We start from the raw sequence: 20,655 nt of genomic DNA, 5'->3' as shown, positions 1-20,655 counted from the left end.
TTTGAATGATGGCGGTAGAGATCCACTCATTTACTCCAGCAGTCCCTCAGGAAGCAGATGATGGGAACCAACACCCTGTACAGTACAGACAGAGCCAAGAGAAATGTGTCTTGTTGCTGCAGATTTGATCAAGCCTGAATTCTGTATATCTGGCTTGTCCATTTGTCATCCACCACTTGGAAAAATCCCATGTTGCCAAAAATGGGAACTGGGAAGCGAAAGGACACTAACACCATGAAAAATTGCTGTGAGCTCCAAAGGCCAGAACTAGAAAACATCAACCAAACAACAAACCTCCAATGTGCTGTGATTGCTGTTGTTTTCACCAATAAAATTCATAGTCATCACTTCCATGAGACAGAAACTTTTTATTGCAACAGGCATTAGATACAGAGCACTGCAACCAGAGACAGTACAGCGAGACAGATCTGCTCCAGAGTAGCCCTTTGATTTTGTTATCAAAACTCTTTCAACCGAAGTAAACATTAGGCTTTTTCTGTTCTTTAATCTGCTATATTCCACTGTTTTTAAAAGAAAATACAGTTATTATGTGAGTGTATTTTGACGTAAGTGACAGGAAGAAAATTTAGCCTGGGTGAAGAGCTAGTGACAAAGGCTGTTGTGTATGTGCTGAGCACAGGATGTGAACTGGCAGAAGAAACAGCTAGATGAGCCAGTGTAGCACACTCCAAAGCACCAACAAGAGAGGTTTAGGGAGCTACAAACCACTCAGCTGGCACTAAAACCACACTAACGTGAATGCTCAGTGTAAGTACACCTAACCACATTCCCTAAGGCAGGATCTCAGGTATGAGCTAAAATAATACTTATAAAAAGTGTCCACAGCTCCTGGGGCAATTAAAGACAAATATTTGATGCTGCTCATAAGCCCACCCATATTTCCATTTCCCCAGGTTAGCTCACATTGGTCATTTTGTGTTTGGTGAGAAACCTCAAGCTGACCCATTATTACCCGTTCTTCTCTGTCTGTCATGTCAAGAGGTCAAATATTGTTTCAAACAAAGGGACAAACAGGCAGAGCAAACCTGAAAGAAACTCACTAGTCAGAGCAAAAGAAGGTGAGAAATCTGTTCCTCGCCTCTAAGCAATTGTCAGAGATTGGGTGTTTTAACAGTGATACACTAGTGGTTACATGAGGTGATGACTGTATTAAATACAATGCGCTTGGGTAACTGAGAAGTTATTCTTAGCAGTGGTAGCTACAAAAGGCATCACTATCTAAGGCATCATCTAAGCTTCATTTAAGGTGGTATGGCAAGACATAAGCAAAAACTAAGCCACAAGAGACAAAAGGTGCAAGAAGCTTATCCACAAGAAGCTAAGTCACTGAGTCTCTCCTCTCCATCTCATTCTCTACTTGGACTGGACCTTCCTTTGTCCTTCCTTGCTGCTTCAGTCATGGCTCTGTCTTTCACCCATTCCCTGCAGATATGGAGGCGATCCATGATCATAAACTGCATTTTAGTCAAAAAGCCACAGGCATTTCCCAGGATAAAGTTAGAGCCAAGCTTTGATGATGTCTCATTTGGAGTGGGATATGAGATGAGTGGAACAGTGATGAAGACGGGGCAAGTGCTCACTTACAGCAGAAGAACTTCACATTGTTGAGTGCTGTATCATCCTGAAGGCCCTGTGGAGGTTCTACCTTTGTCTGGAGACCACATATTTTGCAGCTTTTACTCCATGGACCAAATCTTCCCCATGACAGCCCATCACCTAGTAGCACAGCTGCATCTGAGCATCTGAAGCGGATGTTGTTGGCTGCTGTGTCATCACCTCCTCCTTGAGACATCTCTGTTCTCAGTGAAAAGGAAACCAAGTAGCCTCTTGGACAAACTTGGAATTTGGTCCAGGTACCCCACCTGCCAAAAAAAAAAAAAAAAAAACAGACAAAGGAATGTCTGGGCTCTGAAATCCCCTGGGAAGTGCCCCTTCTCCTTACAATTCTGCCCTCGAGCTTAAAGGCTCCGTTGCTCCCAGCAGTGACCAGCACAATGTCTTGATGCAGTCTATGGTCCCTCACTTTGTCATTCTTTGTTTCCCTCTCTTCCAAGGATGCGATTCTCTCCTTATTCATATCTCATCAGAATAATACCAGAAAATCCCAGATTGGATAGTTACAGTTCTGGTGGAAACCCTAAAGACAGTGTGTTTTGTGATAAATCCCTGGCCTGTCTCATAAGTACACATTAGACAGCAATGAGAGCATGCTCTCTGACATCCCAAGGTACAGTGGTTCACTTCTGCAGGGCCAGGACTTCATCCAAATGGTTTCTAAATATATGGTTAAAAATCCCTTTCCTCACATTTGCCCCACAAGCTGCAGATTTCCAAGAGGGACTCGAGCCCAGGCACTGTAATTCAGTTGTTCGTAGCTTGCAGAGGAAATTTCAAGAGCAAACAGAAGGCAGTAATGTGAAGTACCCAAATTTAACCACCCTAAAAATGGATGAACAAAAAGCCTAGCCACCTGTTTCAGTTTACTTTATGTGCCAACTCTGTGTAGACAAAGCAAGTCAGAGAAGAGACCCCTGCAAATGGTGATGCCTGTGGATGCTTTGTGAGCTGGTGCTGACAAACGAGGGAGAAACCCGTGCTACTTACTTCCCCACCAAGGACTCGATGACTGAGTCATCCTGGCAACGCAGCCGAATGCCATTCAGGGCTGTGTCGTCATTTCCAAACTGCGAGGGCTCAACCTGCAGTAGAAGACACACAAGGACTGAGGCAAGGTGGACAAGGCCCAGGAAACACCCTTCATGTCCTAATGAGGGCAGTCCTTAAGTCCTAAACAATTAAGTCCCAACCAATTTCTGTGCTGAAAAAGAGAAAACATCTTGGGAAGCATGAAGGAAAAGAAAATGTCTTGGGAAGCATATAGGAAGCAAGTCACACCAGGAATCAGCTATGTACCTACATAACACTTTCAACATGCTTTTCTTTGTGTTTTTTAACTCTTTCTGACCCAACAAAGTAAGGCAGAGAGAATTCATCCCAAGAGACGTGCTGGGAAAGGCTGCCACTCTCCATGAGTCCCGATTTTTGGCACAGACGTGGCTTCCTCCAGCAACAGCCACATGCAGACCATGAATCTGCTGGCACTCCTCTATCCAGCTTGACAGCAAAGCAATCCTGGCAGTAGATTTGTTTTTGCTCTAATATAAAACTACTTTGCCTAAAAAATAAAATAATAGTAATTAAAAAAAAAAAATCTTTGCTGGACTAATTATGGTGGCTAAATTTTCTAGGCTAAATTTTCCTAAAAACTCCAATTTGGGAGTGAGACAGTGGAAAATAAGGAGAGTTTTACCTTCAGCGCAAATCCCTTGGCATAGCCGTAGCGGCAGAACTGCCGGCTGCCCCAGTTGCCCCAGTGGCCTCCATTGGGCACAGTGATGACAGAGGTGTGTTCACGTGCCACTGTGCCCAGGGTGCAAAAGGAGAAGATCAGGATGAGGGTTGCTGGCATGAGGAGCTTCATCTCTTCCACTCCGCACCTGTTGAAGGAGGGCTGATAGACAGACAGGGGAATTTATACCCTGCCAAGTCAGCCCGGGCTTCCCAATCAGTCTATCAACAAACACTGTAGGAACAATAGCTCCTGCCCTGGCAGTGACACAGCACTGCTGGCCTGCTTCTAGGAGGTGAGGAGCTCTCCCGGGAACACGGAGAGTCTGACAACCAGCAGATGCTGTGGCTGCAGAGGCACTCTCCATCACTGATGGGTTATAGCAAGACCTACACTGTCCTTTCTGTGTCCATGGAGCTTGGCAGAGGCTCAGTGTTGATTCCCACTGCTGGCTAGACAGAGAGCTGGCCACAGGGATGTTTGCCTTTTTGAGTGGAACCAAATCATAACCATTTTGACTGAAACCTCTTGAGTGAAACCATCATAACTATTTTGTTTATTTCTGGATGTCTGGCAAGAAACTCCACGAAGTAACACAGGGGACCTGGTCTGGAACAAAGTGTAAGTAAACTCACACCCTGTGTCCCCCAGCACCCTTTGTTGAACAGGATTCCTGATAAGCTAGATATATATGTAGGTTATTTATGGTTTCAATGCATTTTTTTTCAACTAGTACTTTTATCTTGATAATAATAATAAAAAAAATATGTGCTTTGTGACAAACTTAAGTCAGACATGCTGAGATGCTCACAGCACTTCTCAGGGAGACTGCAAAATAAGTGCCACCAGGAGTGGAGGTGTAAGGCAGTTTTTCCAGAAAGGTGATACCGAACTTGAGAGCACAGTCTCTGAGGATGGCACAATGCAGGGAGAGGTGAATTTGAAGCCCTGGTTTTGAGAGACTCTCTGCACACATTGATAACCAGTGCTCTCTGGGGCCCTCAGCCAGGCTTGGCAGGAGCTGCTTCTCTGTTCAAGAGGCAAAGAGGAGAACAGATTTCAGGAATGTATCCTGAGGCTTAGGATTTTACAGAAGAATAGGGTGCCAAACCTTGAATTACTGGAAAACAAAGATTTTCACTCTTCTAAACTTCTTCAATCTCTGCCCTGCTCCCTCTGTTCCTGTCCTATTTAGAGGTGATGTTGGCTTTCCCACCCTTCAGGCCTTACCCCCGTTCTGCTTGTCCATGCTTCTGTGTAGGTGGCAATATCTACATGGACGTGGTGGGAATCTGGACAAGCCTTCTGGTGCAAGGCACCAAAAAAAAACACCACAAGTTGTGAAGCCACAGCCTGTTTTCCTTCTTAAACCAGTGCTTTCATCTTGCTTCTCCAAGGGGGGCATCAAAGCCCAGAGGGCAGGTGTTTTTCCTCCCAGGGACCATGCAACTATGGCTGGCAAACCAGGTGTGTTTGCTCAGGCAGGGTCAAACAGTGGCAGCCAGGGACACCCAGACCTGCTCTTGGCTGCACATGAACAGAAAGGAGCAGGAGGACTCAGAAAGAAACAGCTGAGACCCGGTGGTAACACTGCAAAGAAAAAGCAAGACCCCCATACCCATTTCTTTTTCACTAGTCCCAAAGCATCTCCCATGTCTGGTTTACCTCCACAGCCTGTCAGAGCCTACAGCACCCCCTCACAGACTCTGCTCCCATCAGGAGATGCCAGTCTCTTGCAAGAAACAGAAGAAAGGGTCCCAGGGAACCAGGAGCCCATGGTGTGCATGGGGAGCCATGAGAAATGACTCCTACACACACCTCAGTGGCCCCTAAGAAACCTCAAGCCCTGGACTAGCACTGTCACTGTGGGGCTTGGGAAATATCACTTTCCCCATTCATGGTCAATGAAACCACCCTGTAACCTGGGGTGCCAAGTGTGAGATGATTGATTCCTTTCTGATTTATAATTTTCTAAAATTATACATTTTTAAAACCTACCCATTAATCTTACTTCTCTGTCAGGCAGGGAAATTCTGCTCCTATCACATCCTCTACCATGCCCTTGGTAGAATTCTGTGTAAAAGATTAAATATACTCATCTAGAAAAAGTTTGAGGATTCTTTTAGCAGTGTGACTTAGAAGTGAGCATTGCATCATAACTCCCAGCCATGCGTGTTACCCCCTATCTTGGGCACTTTTGCTGCTTTTTTCACAAGATCCAGCTCACACCAGAAGTTTCTGGGAGCAGGGTGGGGCCTGCCATGGTGGTTTGCTAAGAGAGAGAGAAACAAAGGACGAGCAATGCATACTGATGTCCATAACTCAAATCAGCCAGTCAGACGCAAGCAAGAAATCCATTCCTGTCTGTGGAATTGTGGAATTAAAAAATAAAAAATAAATAAATAAAAAAAGGTCAAAAAAAGGTCTTACAACCTCAGTCCGTTTTTAGGCTTTAGTAGGCTAAAAACAGTGTTGCTGAATTACAATTATTTTTCAGCGGTATAGGCAAATGTTTAAGAGAACACTAATGAAAAAAAAGGATGTTCTAGCTGGTCTTCTATTTCTCATTCATTAAACTGACTCATTAATAGAAAAAAAAATAACAGGAAAAATGCAAGTGAGACTTCAAAAGTGAGACAAGAGACAGGATTTTCTAGACATATGAGCACAGAAAGCTTTACAGTGAACAACAGGCTAAATATAGCTGTTTCTCAGATGTAGGAGGAGATAGTTTTGCATCAGCAATGGGATATAATCAAGAGCTTCACTCTGAGGTGGTGCTCCTCTTGTGAACTTGTTCCAGGCAGTTTCCCATCTGTCCATGGCCTTCAGCTTTCATAAATAAATTTTCCTCAGAAACTTAGACAATTCAATTATCTGGTTTACTAGGCTGAGCACTCATTAGTATTTTTTAACACAGAAATTAGAATTTTTACAATTTCTCACATTTCTTATTTCTGTATTATCAGTAAAACTAACTTTCCTTCATATATGAATTACACTTGTCTTGTTCATATAGCCTTATCCTTTATTTCCTCACTTTAATTTTGATTTATAATAACTAATATCATTTTAATACTTTCAAAAGAATACATAATTTCTACGTAGTGGGTGCCCTCAATTTCTTTTGCTTCTTAATTCCTGTTCAAGAACCAGCACATCATTACTGCTTCTTATTTTTGCCAGAAAGTGCCACAGAGCAATCAACTGTGAATGAACCTGTAAGACAGAGAACCTGAAAGAATGTAACAAGACACTTATTCCATGCCTGCAGCCTCAGGGCAGGACCAGTCCACACCTAAGTGTTCCTGAAGAATGAAGGATGTTCAACCTGTGCTTAAAAACTTCCAACGATAAACACATCAAAACCCTTAAGCAAGACAATATAGTGCTCAGCTGTCCTTACTGTTGGAACAGTTCTCATGTCAGCTTAAATTTAGGACTACTGCTGTGGTTTTCTTTTTTCCTGTTCAGAGGCTCCCTGCCCTTTTCCTTCATACTTGATTAATTTCAGTTTTACTTGCTGTCTGTCATGCCCACACAAGGAATGAAAACACATACAGGGTCCACTTGTCATTGAGACCTCACTGTAATTTCTAGCTAGAAAATCAAACATCCTAAAGAAACCCTTGCAGCAGATAGAAAGCAGAGACCATGGCCAGTAACCAAGAAATTGTTTTGCTCGTATCTCACAGTTGCTTACACTCTTTGCACTGAGACATCCACTTCTTTTCCTCAAGGCTGTGTTAGAGGTGAGAATCAGCAGGAAATGAAGTCTCCCTCCCATCTTCCCCTCATAATCCTTCTCATTCTTACAACTCATTTGAGTTGAGGTGCTATCTGGTTTTGATTTCTTCCTTCCTAACCCTTCAGCCAGCTCTCAGTGAGTGCACATATTTCTAGCAGTCATTAACAAGACAGTGAGTAGACAGCCTGGATAATACAAAGGGTTGCAAGATTCATCAGCAAATGAATGAAGAACTCTAGCAAAACTAAACTTTTGGGCCTGGATTTGTTCCTGGCAAGGCATCTGTGTCACAGCAGAAAGACACTGGAAAAGGAATGTGGGAAGAAACTACAGATGAGGGTACAATGGAGAAGCAAAAGACTTCAAGTGGATGAGTTAATCATTCCCAGTAGTGACTTATTTATACAGCTGCAAGTGCATGAGATTATCCTGGTGTTGCTGTTTGAGATGTACTCTGTGTTTCCTACTGTCATCTCTTCCCTCAACTAAGAAGGCCCAATTTCTTTGGTTATCCTGCATATGTTTTCTCTCATCATTTTTCAGTCTCATCATTTTAGCTGATCTCTTCTGGACTCTACCCAGATGGTTATACCAATTTTGAACACCATTTTCTTAGACCTTGCCATTGCTGAATGACAGTGGAAAGGTGGAAACTTTCCACTTGGCTACTTAGTTAAAATGCCTGGTTAGACAGCAAAAGCATTTTGTTCCATGTAGAACTTCTGCCTCACCAGTCATTCTCTTTGAAGGTGACTGCTCTCACATCGGTGTAATACTTTGTACTTGTGCTTGTTTTGAATTCTATCCCCATCTTCTAGTGGTGTCAGCATCTCCCAGGTTGGTGCCATCTATAAATTAATAAGCAAACTCTCTATTCTACCATGCAAGTCATTAATAAAAATATTGAATGATTCCAGACTCAGAACAGTCTCCCGTGGAACATGGCTCAATATATGTTTCTACAATTGGATTAGTCTTTTGACATTTTTTACCATTGATTCAAATTGCTAATTAACAAAAATAAAAGAGCCAGACCCTCCTGTAGTGCAGCTTTACTGACAGCCAGAGACCAAACATCAATTTACACCCACTGCAGATCTATCACTACCTCCTCAGCTAAAGATCATTTTGCATAAGAAAACTCTAGCAACTTATTCTGAAAGCATATTGGGACTACTTCTCAGGGTTGGCCATAACCTCAGACACAAGGCTGCTCAGTCCCCTGAAGAGCAGTGCTGTGTCCTACCTCATGTGGCCAAAGTGCACCCTTTCAGGGGATGCTCCATGTCGGGGTCCTGCTCCCCGACACGGTCCTGATCCTGACTGCATGCACTGTCTGCACCCTGTGCATACCTGAGCTTTCTTCTCCAGTAAGATCAGTGGTTCCCTTGGTGGGGACAGGCTGCCACCAGCTACAGGACATTCTGCATTGAGGCACAGGTTGATCAGCACTGCTTGGCCATGGAAAGCTGCATGGTGCTAACAGCAGTGCCAGCAAGGAAATGATCCCCAAGCACTTCAATCCCAGGGTCCCTGCAGCCACAGTGAAACAGAGAGCTGGGACCAGGCAACTGCATGTCACTGACTTCACCTTCCCCACGTTACAACTGCTGGACATCAACCATCATCCCAGTTCCATTCCTAGACCTTTACCTGCCCTGTGGAAAAAGCAGCACTGCTGTGGCTGGGTGCCAGCCATGCGCGTGGTGGTGGGGTGGATGTGTGCTAGCTCAGCTACACTAGGCCAAACAGAGCAGGCTGAGGGTCAGGGAGGGAGGGAGGAAAGGAAAGGGAAGAAAGGAACTGTGTACCAAGCCCTGAAAAGAAAATTGAATATTTTTAGATTATTTTGATAAATACCAGATCATTCAAAGTATATCTTAATTTTTTAAAAGGGATTTTATTATCAGACCCTGAAGAGGAGAATGAAAAGAAGGAAGAGGGCATGTCCTCAGCATCTAGATGTCTAAAAGTGTTTAATATTTGTGAAGAGCTGTTTACTTATAGCAAATGCTTGTATCTCCTAAGGTGGTTCAGGTGCTGACTTAAAATGCTTTAGTCACTACTGAGCTGCACACTCAAAAACTTGGAGATTGCACTCTGCCCAGAGGCAGGCAATGGGAGTCTCCACTGTACCGCAGGTGTTGACAAAATGTTTTGAACCCACCACTCTAAGATAAAGATTCATGGGAGAAAGCCCATCTTTTTACAGGAAACCTACATGTGGAATTACGGTTCCTTTCTATTCTGAACCATAGCAGAAATACTTAATGGTCACCACGAACCATGAGGAATTACCACTGGCTGCTGCAGCATGAGCATGTGCACTGGTGGGACAGCTCAAGCCAAAGTCTTCTCGCTCCCAAGAGCTCTTCACAGGCCGTCATGCTGATCCAGAGAATTTACTGTGAAACAGAACCTGTCATCTGTAGTTAGCCACACACCTCTGGAATTGACACTGCAAGGTATATCGATCCAGCAAAGCTTTTAAGCACAAGATTAATCTTCTGGATTTCATTTACATCCTTAAAGTTCACCAAGTGCTAAAGGGCTTTGCTGTACTGCAGACAGCTTGCAACACCTTAAAAGCTCAGCCCTTCAATTAGCAGTCTCCAAACCATGGCCCAAAAGCCCTCACCAATGACCAGCAAACCGCTGAATTGTGAGGATCCTCACTTCTTCAGTTCTCACTTGTCACCAAATGATGAGAACCACAGGGGCCTGGATCTTACAGCTTTTCTTGGGGATTTTCTTGTCTCACACGATGCGGAAAACTCTGAACTAACAGGTTCTGCTTTGTCCCTTGCCCAAAGCCTCAGAAAAGACAGGAAGAGAAATGCTGCAGGCAGTAGGAAAGTCCCAAAGGGGGCAGAGTGAGTATGGGAGGTACCTTGCACCTAGGTGCTGACCATTAACATGGACAGAAGCAAGGAGAGGACTACACAGCTACAGGGAGTAGACGTGGGGGCCATTTCACCTGGCTGCAGAGCTCTGTCAGCCACAGGACCCTCTCACACCTCCTCCCCAAGCCATGTGGAGACCCACCCGGAGTAGGTGACACCGGCTAGCACAGCAGGAACAAAGTGCTTGGTCACAGGAGGAAGCTTCTCTCCCAAATGTTTCCTAATCAGGTTTGCTCCTTTGTAGCCAACCACTGTGAGGAGTGGGGAGTGAAGAAGAAGTGCTGTGGAGGAGATATTAGGCACCAAGAAAACTTGGATCTTAGGAAAAGCAATGGCATTTCCTCACCCCTCACCTCATCAGCAACTCATCACGTCCTCACCTTACCTCATCAGCAGCTTCCAGTGCCACAACATTTCTGCCGATTTTTTTCTTCTTTCTCCTATCTGGTTTCTGGTTCTGCTGTGTCTGATTTGGGAACTTCTGGCCCTGTGCTGCCTGTGTACAACCCAGGTAGTGCCTCGGGAAAAGGGAGGGCTGCACCTCTGCTTCCTGCCCTGCACCAAGGCAGGGTGTGCAAGGGGCCACAGCTGCTGCTGCTGCAGCAATAATCCTTCTCTGCTTGGGGGTGAAATATACCTGCTGAGGTGGAATAAAGAGTCCATTTAGTGCAATTGCTGCTGAGACACCTGAATGGGTGCAAAATGCACTTTTTTTGCTTACATTTAATGTTCACACTAATTAGGGAAGGTGAGATGTGGAGAGGGAATACAGATGATAGATAGTCTGTCAAACTTTGCACTGAGCCAGCACTACGTGTTGTTGAAATGTTGACTCTTTAAAACAAACCAAAAATATATATTTTTCCCTAGCCTCCTTTTCAGAAACATCTGAACCTGAAATTCTGCAGAAAAGAATAAAACACAAGAAGTTTCACCACAAGCCTTTATGATTTGGCAAAACAATCAAAATCATTAGGCAGCCTGGTCAGGACACCTGTTCTTCCCCTCCTCCACAACCTCCTTACTCCTCTACTGCTTCTGTAAGTCTCAGGTGATTTTTTCAATTTATGTTTATTTTTTAAGAAGCCACATACCCACATCCCTACCTAATATGAGCTGCACTGACCCACTGCTGGTTTATATCACTCTCCTCCTGGATGAAGCCTACAGGCACAAGCTTCCAAATCCCCTCTGCTCTGGAGTCACTGTGAGTAGTGGGGTGTTCCACACTGATGGGGACTGCCAGTCTCTGAAAAACAGCTAAAATTTCCATGTTGGTATGACAGAAAATCACCTGCCCTGAGATTCTCTCACAGAGGGGCTAGGTGCATGTGCCTGACATCTTGTCTTTTTACGTGTTTGTAAAGTTATATACATGTACTGAAAATGAGTAAAAGCTCTAACAAATGCAAGATTGCTTAGTTCCCCCTCCAAAATCTAATCCTCTAGCTGTCAAGGAATCATTAATGGTGAGCTGTTGATTTAAACAGGGACTTGCCCACAGCAGGTCTCCTTCAGCAGCACTACAGGAAGACCACTTAACTCTTCCCATTTGCTGCCACATGCAGGTTTTCAGTCATCCCCTAGAGTTTCTTCTCATGAAAGACTCCTTGTTGTGGTGCCAATCTCTGCCTATTTATCTCACTGCTCTAATCTGAAAGAGTCTGCATGTATGCGCTTGCCAGTCATCCTGCTCTTCATATATCCTTGAAACTTTGACACTGCTGCTCCATTTCTTTCCCCATGGCTCACCCCTCGTTAGACATGGGGGAAACCTTCCTGTTCAGTGTAAGGACAAGGACAGTGCCTGCATGTTGGTCTGTGGCTCCCTGCTACCATGCAGGAGCGACCATATAGATTATGGTGAAAGGTTCTGGGGAACAGCAGGGAGGGAGAAGAAAGCAGACACCTTTTTTCTTTCTGTGGCATCACCTCTATGTCCCAGCCCTTTCTCATAGTCTCTCTTCACCCCTTTATGTTCATGCAGGCTGCAGCCAAGATTAGGTCTGGGTGTCCCTGGCTGCCACTGTGTGACCCTACCTGAGCAAACACACCTGGCCCAACTGCTACTGTTGGATTCTTGCTTGGTTTCTTATTTTTTTGGGGGGGGGGGGAAGTGAACACTTTGGTTTAGAGAACACGGAGCAACAAAGGGCAGTGAAAAATGTCACTTTCCCATCTACTTGACATTCTGTGCTTCCTCTTTTTTTTTTTTTTTTTGGCACTCAGCTAAAACTCCAATGTACCAGACCCTTCTGGACTGGGTCATTGCGTCCCAGCCTTACCACCCTTGGTCCCTTCAAAAACATCTTTCTGCATCACTCTGCCAAGACTTCTTTGTCTTCAATATTAAATTAATCACATAAAAGTACTGAATTAAATGAGTAATTGATTACTCACAATACACTACTTCTTGAGTTTCCTATTTACCTCTTAGAGTGTAATTTTCTAAGTAATTTTAAGAAGCAGCTAAACCCCTCAAGCAATGCAAGCAGTGGCATCAGTAGAATTGAAATTTGCAAATGCACTGTACTGACCTTCATCATCTGAGCGGGGATTGCTGTTGTAGGAGAAATGAGTTGCCGTTTTTAGTATGAGCTTTCCTCTGTTCATCTCCCTCATGCTTCATTATCACCCTTCCAGAAAACTTTCCAGAGAAACTTTTGCATTGAATCAGGCACTGAAAATTTCAGTACAAACGGTTAGAGTCTGGAGGCTACTAATGGAAGACAATCCTCTCCACCTTTCTTCTTGCCGTTAATTAAACTCAGTGTCCCAACTGGTCCCATAGTCCTCCTTCCTGCTTCTCCTGTTGCTCAACACAAAGTCCCAGGTTTGCCCTGTGGCAGAGAAGGGATCTCTCCTTTTAGCCCCTGCTACTCCAGAGGACTCTTTTGTGCTCCCTGGTACCTAAATGGGGAGGTTCTTGGAGCAGCTAGGGGAATCCCCACTATCATTTTAATTGATATATCAATGGATTTACAAAAAAGGTAAAAGTCTTCTTCCCCTCCAACACTGTCTGTTCCAGCTACCCACGTCATTAACCCCATCTGAAAATCGAAGCCAAGATTTTCCACAGGTATCACCATCTGCTGTGATGGCAGCAAGTCACAGTTTCCCAGATCTTATGCCAAAAATTATTTCATACCAGGATTTCCCCCTGCATGTCCAGATTTTCAGTAGTTTCATGCAGCTGGAATGTGGATTTTATCCATTTCTTAGAATCTTATGGATATTTCTCCAGAAAATCGTTTACAAAAAATAGGGAAACCCTATCTATGAAGGCATGAACCCTCTTAACTTCCCACACAAATGCCCCAGCTGTCATCCCTCAAGTGCTCTATTTTCTCCATCTTTACAGCATACCCTGCTCCTCAGAGTAGGATTACACCTGGTCTTTGAGGTGCTTCTAACATTACAAATGGTGTCTGTACACTTCAGTTGAGTAGCACGTACTTTGGGGAATTTCTTCAGTGCTTTTCTCTTTTTGTCCCTTCCTCACCCATGGCAAGACAGAGAAGGACAAAGCCCTCGAGTTTCTTAACATACAGGTCCAAATGGCTTGGCCATAATTGCTTCACCAGTGAGACTGAGGTCTTCATCTTAACCTTATGCCTACATGAGGTGCAGATAAGCAAACCAAAAGAAGGAAGAGAGTTTGTTTTTCTCCCCAAACTGGGACAAGCCACTGTGGAAAAATACCCTATTATCAGTGAGAGTCTTTTCTATGGCCACATCTGCACAATTTTATCATGTAATTAGACCTTGGCTCCTGCCAATGAGGGATCTATTAGTGAAAAGCTCCTCAGACAAAGGGAAGCCGTAATGCATAAATTAATGCAAATTGAGTGTGGGCTCTCCCCTCCCATGCTACTTGGAGCTGTTGTGATTTCTGTGTTGCTGCAAGCAATTAATGTACTGCTGGAGCCCGGGGACAATGAGCTGCTGGTAGGGGGCAAGGCCACCCTCTCATTTTTTTTCTGAGAGGTCCAGGACCTCAGGTTTATAGCCTGGGTGAGAAGGAAATATGCAGGAAGCAGTCTGTTTGCAGATTTTTATTGAAACCATGTGGTGAGTCATCTTCAGTTTGAAGTCCTTCAGACAAGGAAAGCACTTGCAGAGGGTGCTATAGGAGTGCCAGAGAGAGAAAAATGGGAAAATGTACCTGGTGCAGTTAACTCTGGTGTAAGTGCTGCCTCTCCTCTCTGTTTATACCTCTAGCCTGAGACAATTCGTGTGCAGCACTGGGATTTATCCATGGAGGAGAATGTTTTCACAGCAGGCAGAGCAAGGCTGCCGCTGCTGTCAGTGCTCCTGGAGCCAGACAGACCTCAGGGAAGGCAGTGGCTGAAGAGGCTCCACGGAGCCCCAGAGCACCTCACCCAGAAGGTGAGTAATACCTGGCTAAGACCATCTCAGGATGGCCACAGTGCAGCTCCCCATGGGTTGACAGAGGGAAGTCTGAGCCTTCAGGGATAAGCACAGCATACCCTGTGTGGCATATATAAAAATACACTTGTTTCATGGCACTCAGTTTCACTTGGAGATAACACAGAATTCTACTGCCTGCCCCTCAAAAATGCCATCTTCAGACATGTCAGGAATAGGAAAAAAAACAAAAAAAAAAAACAAACAAACAAAAAAAAACCATTATTGTTATTGATAACAATCCCTAGTTCTTGTACTTTTTCAAGAAATTAATGTGTTGTCCCAGGGTGGGACAAGGCTGGGGCACAGCAGTTCTCTAGTTGCTGCCAGAGGAGATGGGGTAGGTGGAGGCCATGAAGGCAGAGAGACCTTACCCCAGGAACAGACACCATCAAGCCATCCCATTCTTTGCAGTAACCATAGTGTTCCTGTGATTTGCAGGTCCAGGCAGGTAGGCTGGGTGCACAGCCTTTTCATTCCTCATGGCTCTAGATAATGGCTTATTTCACTCCTGCCTTTTTTACGTCCTACAACCAGTTTTGGTGCAGGTAGCTGTGGGTGGCCAACTATCCTGCAATGGCCAAAGGTCTATCAGACCCCTTGTTCTGCCCTACAAGATCAGAAGCAGCTTTTCCCCATTAGCTCTCTGGGTCTGGAACAAGCCTCCCAAAATGTACAAGTAATCTCTTGCAGATGGCAGCAGCAGGATTTTCCAGGAGGCTCGTTATTACTTGGCACTTACCTCACACCGTCCTAACTAGAAAATACCTCCACAGAGGACAGCAGTGGTGATGAGCCGGCCAGATGCTGCTGGCTGCTGCCAATGTATCAGAAACTTGCTGCCCCTGCTCCTGCATCCGGTTTTCACTGCTGCACCACCTGGGACCCAAAGTGAGGAATCTTTGCACTAAAATTGCACAAAAGTGAACATTTTCTATCATGCATGAGCAAATGTGAGTCCTGCTCCTTCTCTTAAATAACTACTGCAGCTCTTGGCAGAGAAACTCAACCCAAGGAAAGCACTGTTCCTACTGTCTCTTTCCCCTGTTTGACCCAAAAATGTCCTTTCAGCTCCCACCCCTACTTCAGAAAAGAGCTGGCTGCCAGTCTGAGGGCGTGATTGCCAATCCCAACCCAACCCCGGCCTGTGCCAGCCCTCAGGCAGGCCCACACGGGCTCGCTCAGCTCAGCAAACAATGCTATAGCTGGAGGGAAGTGCCAAGTATCCCTACAAAATTGCCTCTGTGCTATTTCTCACATGGCACTGCTAGGCAGGATTTATGTCCGTGTTTGTTTTCTCCACTGCTGCTTGGGGGATACTTACCCTTTGCTAGGCTCACATTGCTGGTCAGGAAAAGGACTCCCCAGGCAGAAGGAATTTGATATCCAGTGGTTTCCTATCTGCAATGCTAGTCCAGCTTGTATTAACAAAGTTTTGACATTATTTAGTACTTCCACTCTTCTGGCCAGTGGTACGGGAGCTGGGAAATTCAATCAGGCTTAGGATCAGAGTAAAACATACTCCATGCAATAATACGTGATATAATAGGTATTTTTTAATATACTTAATCCAATAAATACAGCACATGCTGTAATGATATACAATTTCGGTTACCTACATTCTCCATCAATGGTTTGGGTAAACAGACCCCAGCTGTCCAACAGCTTTTGCTAATATTCTCTTTTTTTTTTTTTTTTCCTAATTTTACCATGAAAATAACAAAGGCGATAATCACATTGTAATGATGCTTTTGGCAGCAGCCTTCAACCATGTGCTGCTTGGTGAAAAGCTCCCACAGATGCCCATCACCTCCAATTTCATCTCTCCTCCTTGTGGCACCCGACTGAGGCTTCGGTGTCTCCAAGTGCAGCAGTGCTGGGGCCACAGCAGGAAGGCAGGTGAAACCCCAGGAAAGCTGTCCCCACAGTGAGCTTATGAGGAGCCTGACACCATGGTGGGTGGCTAAGGGGGAGAAGTGGCACCTCCCTCCCACTTCAGTCCATCCATTGCTCACCAGCCAGCAACACTTCAGCAAAACTCCTCCTGCTACAGAGCCACTCCGTGTCCCAGAGTCCTGGGTGGTGAGGACTGGCAGCAGATAGGGTCCCAGTGAGGCTCTTTTCTCATGTTGTTCCCATCAGGGCCTCCATCCATCCCAAGCACAGCCAAAAATCCTCCAGAGATGGAGGTCTCCCACCCTTCCTAGGCTTAACTACTCTTTTCACCACAGCACCAGCTGCAGACCCCCAGCTGAACTGCTCTTCCCATGGCTCCCTTTGCCCAGACCTCCCACCTCTCAGTTATGTGGTCCCAGCTCTCACGCTCGTTCCTCGCAGGTCATGTTTTCCAGACCTCTGACAATTTGTGTTGCTTTCCATTGAACTCCGTCCAACTGGGCCACGTCCTTCTGGAAGTTCAGAGCTGAACAGGACATCCCTGCCAAGGACTCGCAGGCCTTGAAAACAAAAGTCACTCCATTTGTCTTGCAGGCTGTAATTTGGTTCATATATCTCGCCATGGAGACGACCTCCCACCAGTGATTTGTGCTTAGCCTTTGACTCGTTGTGACCCTCAGACCCTCCTCTGCAGAGCAGTGCTAAGGCAGGCATTTTTCCACATGCAGATGCTTATTTTTGTGTAGGGTGGGAGCTCGCACTTGTCCCTGCAGAGCTGCTGTCCCCAGACTATTTCTCCAGTTTGACAAGATCAGTTGTCAAGCTCAAGCTGTGTCCTCCAAAGCATTGAGTCCTCTTCCAGTCTGTTGTGGTCTGCAAAGCTTATGACTTACTTTACAGACAACCATTAATAACAACACTGCCTGATGCTTCCCCATTAATGACTCTATCTCCAGAAGCCAACTTGTTCATTCTTCACAAAGCTTTTCTGTGGAAATTGGATTTGGTCACAGCAAGAGTATTCGTGACAAGAACAGAATTTAAAAGCCTATTAAGAAACAAGACAAAGCAAGTGGTAAGAGGTAACAAAGCTAAACTCAAGTTATTACCTGTCTCCCATCCGAGTACAAAAAATAACACATAATGCATGTCATCTGCATCACCTTGGAGCTCCTAGCCAGTGGCAAGTCAGAAACATGTGTCTGTATGCCACTAGGATGCAACACAGCCGGGGCCAAGCTCCCAGCCCCATAAGCCAGTGTGTCCCAGTGAGGACCTGAAAGATGGAAGGGGTTGGTGCCTGGGGCACAGCTTGTCAGGGAGCCCCAGGGAGCTGCAGCAGGAGCTATTGGTGATGTTGAGGGTCAATAGGAAGCAGCCATCACTCCTGTGAGAAGATAAAAGCTCTCTAGCTGCACCTTACTTGGCCAGAAAGGGACCAGTTTTACACTCAGTCTAATGTCCCCGTCTAGCAATGAACTTTGAGCAGTTGCCCAGTTGTCCAAGCTCATTCTCAACAAATGTGGCCAGTTTCCCTACACCTTGCTGTCGTACTCCTCTCACCCTGACAGCCACTCTCAGAGGACACAGAAGTCAGCATCAGTGGTTACAAAGGTTGGATCACCCCAAGCTGCTGGAATAGCAGTTCCTACATTTCCAAATCTGGGGGCTACCCAGCAACTGCTCTTCCAGGATGCTCAAGATGAATGCTCATCCTGCAACTCTACTGCAGCTGCCCTCTGCCTGCCTGCTCTTTCCCTGCCATGCTCAGGTCCAAGGAGCATCACAGCTCTGTCCCACTGTGCCCATGAAGGCTTCTGCAGTAATGAAGGGATTACACATTTTTCCTCCCGTGGCTATACCAAGGGATTAGCACTGACGGTTAAAACCTTTTCTTTTCCGTGATCTCCTTTTTGCCTTTGTATTTTCAATATCCAGTCTCACAAGGAAAATTCATTTGTGCTTAAGGTATTTTCATTGGGTTTTTTAATTTCTTCCCTTTTTCCCCTTGGTTTGCAATCAGCAAACAGGCCCTTGGTGTGTATTAGATTAAAGAACACCTGAAACTCAGATTTGAGCCAGGAGGCTTGTTATTAAAGAACTTAGGACTTTGCAGACAGCATTTAGGAGGGTTTAACTCTTCAAATGTCCCAAGTTCCCAGACAACACAGAAAATATCAGAAGCAGGTGCAAAGAAAGAGCTCAAAAGAATAAACCTCCATGGCTTAGAAAACAGAACTGATGAAAGTAGAAAAGAGACTCAGCATGCATAAACTGGAAGGGGGAGCATAAATCGTGAAGGAAAAGTAATTAGAACTAACTCAAGGGACAAGTCTAGAGAAGAGTTTTGCCTTCACACTTCTGTCAGTAACACTACAGTATACCCAGTCTTATACCAGTTCAGTCCTGGACAACATTTCAGCAGATATGGCTGTTTCACAGCACCTGAGCCTCCTGCTCAAAGAGCCAACATCAAAGTAAAATTGAGTTTCTCATAGTGATGTCCAGTCAAGTTCTGAAGGTTTTTTACCCAGGAAATATTCTTTTGTCAAAGTTGCTTATCTTCTCTCTTCAAGGAAGAGCCTTCTCTGCACCACCTGCAGAGAATTCCTTACACCTTTTTAAGAGTAGTTGCAAAGTGGTTTTACATACGTGATACCAAAGCTGAGTTCAACATAGGGAACAATATTTAAATTATTCTCAGACAGCTTCTCTGAGACAAGGTGAAGGTGTGGGGACAAGTAAGGGACATATGAAGGACAGAGCGGGGATATTCCAGACCCCTTCTCACCAAGAAGTTCAACCTCTGTCTTTCCAATCTAACATAATGAGAAATCCTCCCTTCGTGGGCTCACAGTCTGGTGCTGTCCCTGAGTGGAGGACTGACTGTTGAAGAAAGAGAAAAGGAGGTAGAGGTTGAAGTGAAGGAGCTTGCCCAGCCAAGGAAATGTTTATTAGCAGGGATGTGGGAGGCATTGCTGATGCCATGGATGGCTGGGAAAGTTCAGTGTACGAGCAGACACTTACCCAAATAATTCAGTGGCATTTTCCTCCAGCACCCCAGCATAACGAATGCAACTGCTGATTTTCCTACCCTTCCAGTCCACGCCTTACTCTTACAGCAGGGAGGGTTTTGACCTTGACTCTAGAAGGAGGCTCTTCACTTTGGAAGGGTTAAAAAGTAATGAGAGATGAGAGGGAAACATGAAACTAAGTTTAGTTCCTTGTTTGTTTTCTAGCTCCCCACTCAGCTTTCTTCCACAGGCAGAGCTAATTACTGGTGTGAATTGTTTTCACTGCTTCCTGCTGGAATATCCCAGAATCACTGACCCATGCCACTGCCTCTGGCTGCCTTCTCCCCAGGCAGCCAAAAGAGAGCAAAAAAAATACAGCAGACATTGAGCAGGGACTTTTCTCAGTGAGGATCCCACTTCTGGGTGGTCCTGTGTGGAGAAAGGAGTTGAACTCAATGATCCCTGTGGGTCCATTCCAACTGAGACATTCTGTGACTCTAACTCCTACGGGGAGTGACAGGGGGACAGGGCTGCCAGGGTGGAAGCTCAGATTCACCAACAGAGAGGAAATGGGAAAAGTTATATGAAAGTGGAAGACAAAGAAAATAGACTCTATCAATGAGTGTGACTCAAGAAGAGCACAATTCAGTTCTGTGGATACAATGAGAAGCTGTAAAACATCTCTCCCTTTTTGGCCTCAGCCAGTTTAGGGCCTCTTCCCTCACCTCACTCCTCTTCACTGCTTCTCCTTACCATCCTGGGTTCTTCTGCCACTGCTCCACCCTAAAGCTGCAACTTTCCTTGTATTCTGAAAGACTCACTTGTACCTGTCATAGTTTAATGAAAACACTTCACCCTTCCTCCATTATAATGCTTAGAAGGAGGGATGACTACCATGCATCCATGAATATGTCCAAATCAACCATGCAGCTCCTGGCCTCAGCTCTGTTCCTTTCATTCCAGTCTTCTCAGCAGAGCATCTCAATATCTCCAATTACTTTGTGCAAAGGTGTCACCCTGAGTATTTTTGTTTTCCAGACTCCTGTAATCCATTTGCAATGAAGTCAGAAATGTGCCACCTTGTAGGTACCTTTCCTGACCCTTCATCGCCTCCATCACACCTTTCCATCACCTCCTTCAGCATCAAGAGCTCCCACTCAGCTGTTCTCAGGAGTTCTTATTTTGTCCTGCTTGCTCAAGGTGCTGTAGACAAAATGACGCACACAAGGACGCTGACTGCAATAATAAATATGGGGCAGGGAGCAGCCACAATCTCACAGGGTACTAAGCAGGAAC

At 45.2% G+C, this 20,655-nt stretch overlaps 1 protein-coding gene across 2 annotated transcripts; it reads right to left on the bottom strand.

The window, feature by feature from the left end:
- Nucleotides 1–344: 344 nt before the first annotated feature.
- Nucleotides 345–12,909, bottom strand: VMO1 (vitelline membrane outer layer 1 homolog). 2 transcript variants are annotated; one of them, XM_005025936.6, is made up of 4 exons: nucleotides 12,559–12,909; nucleotides 3,332–3,532; nucleotides 2,626–2,720; nucleotides 345–1,883 (listed from the first exon to the last, which is right to left on the bottom strand). In XM_005025936.6, the coding sequence occupies exons 1-4, from the start codon at nucleotides 12,565–12,567 to the stop codon at nucleotides 1,598–1,600; spliced, it is 591 nt and encodes a 196-aa protein (XP_005025993.2). In that variant the 5' UTR covers nucleotides 12,568–12,909; the 3' UTR covers nucleotides 345–1,597. The 2 variants fall into 2 exon arrangements, with proteins under 2 accessions (XP_005025993.2, XP_021132291.1); XM_021276616.4 differs by lacking the exon at nucleotides 12,559–12,909 and adding an exon at nucleotides 10,407–10,647.
- Between the last annotated feature and the right edge of the window lie 7,746 nt (nucleotides 12,910–20,655).

This window comes from Anas platyrhynchos, chromosome 1 (assembly GCF_047663525.1).
Source record: "Anas platyrhynchos isolate ZD024472 breed Pekin duck chromosome 1, IASCAAS_PekinDuck_T2T, whole genome shotgun sequence".
NCBI classification, from domain to species: domain Eukaryota; kingdom Metazoa; phylum Chordata; class Aves; order Anseriformes; family Anatidae; genus Anas; species Anas platyrhynchos.
This window is presented reverse-complemented; position numbering and strand designations above follow the sequence as displayed.

Coding starts and splice junctions, on each gene's coding strand:
- VMO1 (XM_005025936.6), bottom strand. Junction 2,721..3,331: donor CCAAGGGATTTGCGCTGAAG/GTAAAACTCTCC, acceptor CTTCTACTGCAG/GTTGAGCCCTCGCAGTTTGG. Junction 1,884..2,625: donor ATCGAGTCCTTGGTGGGGAA/GTAAGTAGCACG, acceptor TTTTTTTGGCAG/GTGGGGTACCTGGACCAAAT.